General features: G+C 46.9%; 1 protein-coding gene across 7 annotated transcripts in view; it reads right to left on the bottom strand.

Moving 5' to 3' along the window:
* Positions 1–127: 127 nt before the first annotated feature.
* MKNK1 (MAPK interacting serine/threonine kinase 1) overlaps positions 128–10,579 on the bottom strand; it is a 46,747-nt gene continuing 36,295 nt past the window's right edge. For all 7 annotated transcript variants that reach the window (XM_077149775.1, XM_077149770.1, XM_077149773.1 and 4 more), the window contains 6 exons: positions 10,129–10,184; positions 7,833–7,928; positions 6,026–6,220; positions 5,183–5,347; positions 3,889–3,932; positions 128–1,398 (listed from right to left, as the gene is read on the bottom strand). In XM_077149775.1, the coding sequence (XP_077005890.1) occupies positions 1,164–1,398; positions 3,889–3,932; positions 5,183–5,347; positions 6,026–6,220; positions 7,833–7,928; positions 10,129–10,184 (791 nt within the window). In that variant the 3' untranslated portion in view covers positions 128–1,163. The remainder of the gene's footprint in view (positions 1,399–3,888; positions 3,933–5,182; positions 5,348–6,025; positions 6,221–7,832; positions 7,929–10,128; positions 10,185–10,579) is intronic.

The raw sequence follows: 10,579 nt of genomic DNA, 5'->3' as shown, positions 1-10,579 counted from the left end.
CGATGCTCTATTTAGAGGTCCTGACAAGGGGCCTCTTTTCCCCATCTTTTTGTGCTCAGCCCCAGTCCAGAGGCTTGGTTCCTTCTCTGGTTTTAGGCAAATAAAGGACCATCAGGAACACCACAGCTAGAATTTAAAACAGTTTTATTAAAATAAGCACAATGTATAATAACCTTGTCGTATGGTCTGTCTGACATACCCATACCTTTCTTTATGGAACTCAGCAGCTCAGCTTATCTTACAGCGGGTGAGCTTTCCTGCCCTTGGGCAGCAGGCACGGCACACTGCCGGGCCAAGGCAGGGGGGCTGCCTCCGAAGTGGGCCCTGACCAACCTCCCATCTGGCGCCACCTCAGGCACGAGCTCCATCTAACTGCCCCAGGCTGGGCCACCCTCCATCTACAGAACCTGGGTTTGCAGCGGGAGTTTAAAATCCTATCTTTGCTGGAACAGCATGGTTTAAAAAAACAACCACCTTTTTCTTTTTTAAAATAAAATAATACTGGCTTTAGCAGCAATCACAAACAAGGTAGAGGATGATAAATGAGGGACACGTTTTGGTCATGGCGAAGAGGGATTATGTACTTCTCTGAGCCGCAGACTGGAAGACTGATCTGGCTTCCCGAATGCAGAAGGCTCCCAGGTCGTCCCTGAATTGGGAGGGATAGCTTGGCTCAGTAAAGTGAGAAGATGGGCAAAAAAGGATGTCCAGAGGACAGAGGAAGGTAGGAAGGACCATGAGGGGAGGGTGAGAGTGCAGAGAAAGGAGAGGCACGTCAGCAGCCTCTGCCAACTGACGCTTCTCAAATCTGCTCCCTGCAGGCCACAGCCTGGCAGTAGCTGCTGCAGCCAGGAGAGCTGGCTAGATTCACACTGGATCTGCGAGCAGGTGGGTAGGAGCCCAGCAAACAGAAGTCCCCGCCGGCGACTATGCAAAGTGTCAAGTGATTGCTTTCCTTTTCTATGACAGCCCCTTTGGAAAAGTGTCTTCCTTGAGGACTCTGGGGGAATGGGGGTGGGTGGGAACCTCAGGCGTTTGTGGATGGAAGGCCTGATGGAGCCTCCGATTAGGGCCCTCCCCCTGCTCTGCAGACTTTGACCTCATGAGTTTCCGGGGAGTAACGCCCAGGTGGGCTGGGACCTAGAAGGCGTGACAGGAGCGGGTCAGAGCGCTGTGGGTGTAAGGGACGGTCCCACATCTCCACCACGGCCTGCTTGGGCCAAGGCCCGCCGGCGGGCCAGGCGTGATTTAGAAGGAGGGGAGAGCTTCACAGAGCAGAGGCCCTCCGCCAGGGCCCCTGTCCCTTCTGCCAGTTCGTTCTCCTCGTGCTGAGACAGCTGGCGGTTAAGGGCGATGGCCTCGGCTGCGAAGAGCGTCAGGTCCTTGGTGCAGCTGTTCCTGCAGGGGCGGGGAAAGACATGGAAGAGAGAGAGGCAGGACTCAATTAGGCCAGTTCCTGATGCTCCTCTTAGCGGCTGCGGTCCTATAATACTACCCGATTTTTCTAAGCCAGCATGGGCTGCTCTCTCCAAAGAAGTTTTTGTTTGGGTTTGGAATTTTACTTCACTGAGGCTGCCTTGGCTCGTCTGGGAATGGCCTTCAAGCCTCAAGTACAGTCCCTGGATTTAATAGTTGGGGCAGATACCACCTTCTACTCAGAGCACCCTCCTCTGCAGCCCCACAACTCTGCCTACGTCTTTACCAGAGGAAGGGACACAGCATAGTAAACTCACCTGTGTATACATCCCCCTCCCTGACAGAGAAAGGGGCTCCAGGAGCAAGGGCTGTGCCTTTTAGGTCTGTGTTCCCAAAACCCAGCTCAGGGCTAGCAGCTAACATGTAATGGGCACTCTGGGTTTGCTGAATAAATCTAAGGTTGATCTGAGGGTTGGAAATAGCCACGAGGAATCTGTAGGCAGCTCTACAGAATAAGATAGGGACCCAAGCTGGGCAATAACAACATTTTGGATCAAAATGAACTGTGACTATAAAGTGGAGAAGCTAAGACTACCTATAACGAGGCCTAAGAGTTGGTTCCAGGAAACCTCTCTCGTTGCTCAGATGTGGCCTCTCTCTCTCTAAGTCCAACTCTGCAAGGAAAGTTGTTACCCTCCCCTCTACATGGGACATGACATCCAGAGCTGTGAAAGTCTCCCTGACAACGTGGGGGCACGACTCCCCGGGATGGGTCTGGCCCTGGCACCGTGGGATCTACCATGCCTTCTGGACCGAAAAGGAGCTACGAGGGATTAAACAGAGTCAAGAGGCTATTCTGGAGGCTGCTCTTATAAAGCTTCAATTAGATAGTGCTAATTGCCATGGTTTGCAAAACCCCAACCAACATCACTCCTGTTGACTCTTAAGAACACCTAGCGCATGAACTGAGACTCTATAAAGGTTTCATGCACTAGGTTTGCCTTTCTGGGATATTTAATTCCCAGAGGGTCACTAGGTCAGATAAATCCCGAAACTCAGTGGGATCAGCCTCTCCAAGATTATCAATTAATTCCATCCCCCTATCCCTTAGTGTGGACATCCCTTCTTTTTTTTTTCCTCTCTCTTTTGTATGCTGTATGGTGGAGGGTCACATTTCATTCTTTTTCCATGTGACTATCCCATTATTATAGCAGCATTTGTTAATTTTTTAATTTATTTTTTTGAGGGGAGGTGCATGGGCTGGGAATTGAAACCGGGTCTCCTGCATGGTGGGCAGGAATTCTACCACTAAACTACCCTTTCACCCCAGGACACCCCTTCTTAACACGAAAAAGCCAGAAGGGACATAGCCCAAAGATCTTTATAGACTGGAAGAAGGATCAAAGGAAAAGGAGGAGTTATAACAGAGAAAATGGGATTTAACAAACAAGTATGACTGCTGCATCACTATATTAATATTCCTTTTAGCCTCCAGTGTTTCAGAGCAGTAAGAAGGAAAAATCTGAGATGGTGGAATGGCAGCCCATGACAAACCCTGGGATCTGTTCTGTAACTACTAGTTGAAGTATGCTTTGAAAATTATTGCTTTTTTCTTTCTTTGCTTTGTATATGTGTTATATTTTACAATAAAAAAGTTTTGCTTTTTTTTTTTTAAAGATAGACTTCCCTGGGTGAGTCCTGAACTGGCCATGACATTGGCTCCCAAAAGGGGTTTCCCACATATGTAACTATTTTCCTTTGGGAATAGGGCAGTACTCACTAAAAACACAATTTAAATGTAAAAACATCCTATATTAAAAGAGATATAGGCTCAGAGTCCAACTTTTAAGGCTACTGTGTGGCCTCGGCAAGTTCATTTAATTTCTCTTTTCCTTAGTTTTCTCATCTATAAAATAGGGATAACAGGAAAATCTCACTTTTAAATTTGTCATAAAGATTATAAATGTAATCTATGGAAAGCCCCAGTACCATGTCTGACATGTGGTAAATATTGATACATGATGACCATTATTATTTATTAGTATATGTTATAATTGGTCCCACTGCCTTACAGTGGCCCCTATACCTGCTACTTTTACCAGCCTGCAGCAGCAACGGCAAACCATGCTGTGAATAATCCACAGAGAAGGTCTGTCTTTGGGCTGATTTCCAGTTACAGGTAAGCCTGGTTCTGATGGGTCTGAGTGGATACGCAAAGCAGAGACTTTAAAGGTACTGGAAGGTAGAGAAAGCCACCTAGGTGGAGGAAGAGAAGGAAATAGATACACAATAGAGGGAACAGAGATGGGGAGGGGAAATGGGGAGAAGAGAGGCCTGAGAACCCCTAGAAAGAGGATGCCTGAGCCTTGGGAGGGGCTTCTGCCCCCACCCCCCCAATATGTCATGAGTGAGAACTTGAGGGGAAGTCAAAGCCGAGGAAAGAAGAGCACTGGGTGTGGGTGGAATACTTACCTCTGGAGAACCTGCGGTGTGGGGAGTCCCCTTTCTGGCGCTTGCTAGAATGGGAAGGTCAGATGTGTGGGTAAGTGCTACTCTCTCCTTCCAAACGCTGCCCCCCACCCAAGACAGCCCAAGGCAGGTCACCCAGCACAGGAACTGGACCAGGCTTAACTGCAGTCAGGCCTTCCCCAGGGAGAGCCAAAAAGGTAGTCTGAAGCCACGCCCCCCAACACAGCTCCCTCTGCCTGGGGAGCCCCCTCGGCTCCCCCCACCTCCCCTTGATAAAATCCTCATCTTCCTTCAAGACCCAGCTCAACAGTCGCTTCCCCGTGAAGGTTTCCCTTTCCCTACTACCTCCCTCTTCCAGTTCCTGGCAGAGGTAGCCCATTCTCTTTGTGCTCCTTGCTCTTTTTATAAGCATTTATCACACTGTCCTGTTACTCCCATCTACCGCTCCCCATCCTGAAGACAGGGACAGGGTCTTACTCATCCCAGGACTGCCAGTGTCTGGCATGTGGAAAGCGCTAAGCAAAGACACCAACTCTTGCGTGGCTGGGAATGAGCCACGCGGAGACTCTGCGTCTTGGACTGGGTCCCCATCTGTAATGTGGGGCTGCTACTCTCGCCTCATTCCACCAGCACGATCACAGAGGCTGGCTAGGCCCTGGCAGACCAAGGAGACACAGTAAATCATAGGTGGGTCCGAAAGAGCTCACGGAAAGGCAGAGGTTAAGTATTGTGTCTAAGGACAGAGGATTTTTAAAAACGTTTTCTAGTAAAGACTTTGGACCCTTAGCCTGAGGGAAGGTACCACCATTTGCCATTCAGGCTAACTGCACCCAGATGCCCAGGGTGAGAACCTATCTGCCTCCGCTGCAGACACACGGCAATCGGGGCAACAGCACCTTCCTTCTGGGAGCCCTCAGCTGAAGATACCTTCGAATAAGAGGATAGCACCACCGGCCCCAAGCGACACTGCCAGGCTGCTTCCCGGACTGTATATTTCTGTCAGAAGTGGGGTGTTAAGGGCCAACCCTCCCAGAGGTCTCTGTCTATTCCCAAGAGGGATGGGTCAGCCAGGGGCTTAGTCTGTGGTCAAAGTTAGAGCCAAGGCTATGTATATGAAGGGGTTCAGTCTGAGGCTGAGCTGGTTTACCCTATATGCATGGGATGGAAGATGCGGTACCATCTCCCTCTAGCTGCGAGCTACCTGGGTGGGTCTTCAGTACTCGCTGGTATGACAGCTTCCCCCACCATGCTGCAGGCCTGAAGAGGTGGGATGCCACCCCTCCCTGGAGTCACTCACCCCCTGCACCCATGGGTGCTGCAGAACCTGGGCGGCACTGAGTCTCTGCTTCGCATCCCGAACCAGGAGCTTGGAGATGAGGTCTTTGGCCTCACTGGAGATGTGTGCCCACTCCTTGTCAGGAAACTCATACTTGCCTTCTTGGATGCTCTCAAACAGCTTATTCTAGGGAAAGAAGATTCCTCCTGAGACCACACTGGCCAGAGCGTGGGCAGGATGTACCTGTCATTGATCTGATCACTCTGGGTCTCATCGACTTCAGCTGCAGCTGCAGCACAAGGTTTAGGTATGCCACAGACCAGGGCCCTTTCCTAGACTCTCTGCTTACCCATAAATCATCAAATTTCATGGAACACCCTTGGTAGACCTGGGTGGCTATGCAGCTTGGAGGGCTGGATGGGTGATGGGTAGGAAATATCACTTACAGAATAAAGCCCAAATTCCTTGGCCCTTCATAGAGGGCCCTCCATGAACAGACTCAAGGCAACTTCTCTCTACTCATCTCCCATCACCATCGATGTTATGCTTCCATTCTCCCTTCTCACACATACACGGCTATTTCATACCTCCACAGCTTTGCTTGTGCTGCTGCTCCTACTTGAATTTACTGTGCCCCTTCCTCTGGAGAACTTTTATCCATCCTCTAAGATGGTATCATCCTCTTGAATAATCCTTCCCTTATCTCTATTTTACCTGGGACTGCCCTTTGACAGCAGAGGGAAGGGACACGATCAACCCCCTTTTAGATCAGGAACAGCACCCAAACCCAGTCCTGCTGGGTACCCCACAGCCACAGTGAGCTCCCAGGGCTTGTGGCTTAAAGGGTTTCCGGACCAAACTTACCTGGCACACCCTGCAGACCTCACCCCGGTCCCAGCCACAGTCAGCCCCACAGTGGCCTACAAATGGGGGATAGCCACTGAGCATGATGTAGAGGACCACGCCCAGGCTCCACAGGTCACAGCGCTTGTCGTAAAAAGTGGCCTCATCAGTGAAGACTTCCACCACCTCAGGAGCCATGTACTCTGCAGAGCCACACTGGGGGGGCGGGGGAGAGGACAGAGAAGAGAGACCCTCAGTCACCTAGAGAGAGGGGATGGTGAAGAGCAGAACATCATGGGAACTGGGCAAGAGGATGGCATTGCAGAGCAGGCTGTCATGAAAGCCAGCCAGCCAGCTCACCTGATACCACCATGGCCCTTGGAAAAGCCAAGGCAACTGGTCATTTGCAACTGAATCCTATCACTCCCCATGACCCACACCATCAGCTCCAAGTCGCCAACTTATATTTCCAGGTCCTTCTCCAGGAGGCAGAGACCCTTGGTCAATAAGCTCCAGATATCTCCCCCTGTCCCAGCTCTCTACAAACACACGTAATGTACAGGTACATAAATTTATCAGAAGCACTGCTCTTGGAGGGAGATCTAGGGTGACTCGATTTCACAAAGGAAGGATTTTTTAAAGTGAACTCTTGTCAAGCTTTCTTGCTAGCTCAGAGTAAGGGCGTGTAAAAATTCAGAATCATGAGACTATCAAAGCCAGAAGAGTTCTTAGATCAAATTCAATCTCCCTGCCTCTACCATTCACAATGGGAAAATCAAGGCCTAGAAGGAGATGGGGATTTGTTCAAGCACATCAGTGGCAGATCCAGGACCAGAAACCAGGATTCTACCCTTCCACCTTTGCACAGAAAACTGCTGATAAGAATCAAACAAATTATTTTTGCTCCCCTCCTCATTATTTCAGGTTCACCGAGAGACAACCACACACAACACACACACACATACAAGTAACATGATGGGAAGATGGCAAGTGGAGAAAGGATATTTTCTTTGTTATTGCAATTAGGTAATGACTTTGAGATAAGGTAGTCGATGTATTAGAAGCTAATACAGAAACATTCCTAACAGTGATCCTTTGAGTAACACACAATATAGGCATATTTAAGTGCATGTCTTAAAAAAAAGATAATTAGGAAAATTGACTTACGAAGTATGCAAATCTCAAAAGAGTCATAATAATTAGATTTTATCAAGTATGTACAAGAGCTGTCTTAGGAAGAAGGAGTTTCCAGGAGCACTATCTGGGTGGTGAAGTGTGAAGTCAGAAAAGCAACAGGATAACTTCACTGAGCAATCCAACATGCACACAGCCCAGGACCTCTCAGTTCTTGCTGCAGAGAGTCTATCCACTCCCCACAGTGGGGAAAAACTGCTCTGATCCTCTATCCATGAAGGTGGATGTGCCATGACTTCAGCAAAAGGCATGGGACCCACAGAGCTATCTACAGGCACACATGTGAAAGAGCCGCCTGGGGTAGTATCTGCCTGCACCTGAGTCAGGAGTCAGGGCTCAGTATGCGCTTCCAGATTCAAATCTTCATCTCTTCATTAGCGGAGAAGACCCACCCCAAACTAAGAGCTCTAATGTCAGTTTCACTAGCAACTAAGCGCTGGTTCTGTGGGGTGAGGGCCTACCAACACAAAAGCTGTGGGCCAGATGACAATTCAGGCAGAAAGAAGTGGTATAGAAATACTTGGGATTTCCTTCCTTAGCCCTCTGTTCTGGACTTGATGCTTTGGGTCAGGGGGACTCCAGATGTATAGGAGCCCGGAAGGCAGTGGCACAGGGTGTGTCTGGTCATACGTACTGGAGTGGTCAGCTCTGGTGTGGTTATGGGTGTGCAGGAATTGTTCAGTTTCACTCCACTGCCCAAGTCAAAGTCGCAGATTTTCACGGGAGACACCTGAAAAGAAAAACATAAACCAAAAGCCACAAATGTAAAAAACTAAAGGGCACAAGGAGAGATAAGACTATATGGGTATCTAGTTGTATGACCATCATACTGAAGCCCAGCTTTATCTACCATATCATTTACTTGCCTCGACTTAACTAAATATCACCTGAGGATTTATCCACAGGTGTCTTCCTCCCCATTTTCCCCCTTATTTCCCTAATATGAGAAAAAGGTATGAACATAGATTGCTGTGAGCTTAGAATACAATAAGAAGTAAACCTATGGAATTCTTGCTCGCAAACAATGGTCTCGGTTGCAACGGAGAAACTAGAGAAGTTCATACACTTCCTGAAAGGCAGACTCCTTGCAGCCCATTCAGTGGAGGGCACGTTAGCTTTGAGTAAAATCCATGATCACGTCGGGCAGTGAAAAGTGAGCAGTGTATCTCCGTTTGGTTGTCTGGAACTTTGTAGACTTTGGCATGAAAGTCCCATGTTCCAGGAAACCCCTTAGTCCTGGGCAAACTAGGATGGTTGGTCACCTAGGGTAGCGTCAACAAAGCAGCCAAGCCCACCATAACTGGATGCCGAGTCTGAGACCACAGCCAGGGTGACTCATCTCTGGTGCCAGCCAGGTAGGCAGTTTGAGTGGGCGCTCTACAGCGTGGAAGTGTCACAGTGAGTACCCCTCGGGGGTTGAGAACCAACTCAGCCAACTACCCACTGGGGAAGCTTTGGCAAGTCTTTCAAACACTCTCTCTCTCCCTCTCCAGATTACTCACTTAGTTTCTCTTCATTTTAGTTTTTCTAACCATTTTTCTGGGGCAACTGACATGGCATGAAGATCAAATAAAACAAAGAACATGAAAGAACACTGCAAACCAGAAAATGTATCAAGGTAGTTTAGCATGTTTCTGGAGTTCTGGGGACAGATTACTTTTGTTATAATATAGGCCCTACTACATACTAGCTGAGTAATCTTGGGCAAGTTTCTTAACCTCTCCGAGCTTCAGTGTACTCATTCACAAAATGTGGATAATCTATTCATGAGATTTTTATAAATGAAATAAGGCACTTGGCACGGTGCCTGCTATAATGTAAGCACTCAATAAATATTAACTCTATTATCAATTATTACAATAATGATAAATCAAAGTTCTGTGCAAGAACCACTGACAAGAATTCACAAGACCTTATTTGAGCTGATGCATTATTATTTCTTACAAAAGACTTGAAAGTAGCGGCTGGCCTTTATACTCACTTACAGTTATAGTTATTCCTTATATCACAGTCATGGTCAAGTACAGACCAAGACATATTTGCTCACACAAGTATACACACACAGGCACGACCATGAGGCACCCAAAACACCAGGGGCCTAAACCCATCCTAACAAACACAGAACATGTCAAATTCATGCACACCTATGGAAACGCAAATGTGTCCATTTACTAGTAGATTGAGTTAAGGCAAAGTTAAAAATAAATTTGTTTTGAAGTACAGTCTCTACTTACAAATGGAATCATAAAAATGAGAAATAATAAAATATGTAAAAATAAGAATGCAAAAAAGCATGATGAAAAGTGTTACTGTGATTACAAAAAGCATTAGTTCATGGCTTCAGCAATGAGAGGAAATGTAATGATTATTTTAATATTGCTATTAAATGTGTTCAACTGTAAAAAAAATAGGTGGCATTTGTTCAATACTGAGCACAAATGTTTTCCTTTTAATGGCTGGCTTTGTCAGAAACTCTTTTTAAGAGCTTGCTAACTATTCCTTCTAGCTGTGGACACCATTTGGCATATATACCATGACATAATTGGCATTTATAAGTAGAAATTTGCTTCATATAAGATCAAGTTGTTGTTTACAACTCGTATCAAATGCTCTGATAGTAAGTGCATCGGACGGGAAAACATTCTTGTAAACAAAATTAAAAACAACAACAAAACCCTGCTTTTACCAACAAACTCCAAGGCCTAAGTTCATTACATTGATGATAAAAGGCAAAGATGGGACAAGGATTTTAACCCAAACTGGAATGCAGTATACATTAGGTATAATATTCTCATGTTCTCATGTATTCAGCACAATCTGTTCAAGTTGGTACCTGAGGCCGAGAGAACTGCTAACAATCTGCATTGAGAGCAAAGGAGACTTTCCTGAATCAGTGTAAACTGTACGATTCCAAATCAGGCCCTAAGTACCTTTTCTGGAGACTCACACAATATATTTTCTGGCTTCAGGTCCCGGTGAGCAATGCCTAAAATGACAAAGAGCAAAGAAATGGTTAACACGTGTATATAATTACCAAACATTGCACACACAATTAATTTTTTCCAAATGCTGTTGTTTGCAGATTAATTCCCAATTATGGTACATTAAAAAATCAACGAGCTGCAGGACGCAGAAGTAACCAGAGACATAAACCAAAAGCACAGTTGATTCTGCAAGTTCTTTTGAAGTGGGGGATTTTGAAGCCTGGTAGGGATAAGAAGGGCTAAATGAATCCCAGCCAGCCTACCTCTCAGCACTGCAGTGACAACCAAGAATAAGCCTAACACAAAGCAGAGCAGAGTGTGCAAACAGCAGTGCTGGGAACAGCAGTGTAGAAATAATTCGTGCCTTATTTAGATGCCGCTCAGGTGGCTCAGACTG

The sequence above is a fragment of the Tamandua tetradactyla genome, chromosome 2, assembly GCF_023851605.1.
Source record: "Tamandua tetradactyla isolate mTamTet1 chromosome 2, mTamTet1.pri, whole genome shotgun sequence".
NCBI lineage: Eukaryota > Metazoa > Chordata > Mammalia > Pilosa > Myrmecophagidae > Tamandua > Tamandua tetradactyla.
The sequence above is the reverse complement of the archived record's forward strand: the minus strand, read 5'-3'. Positions and strand labels throughout refer to the sequence as shown.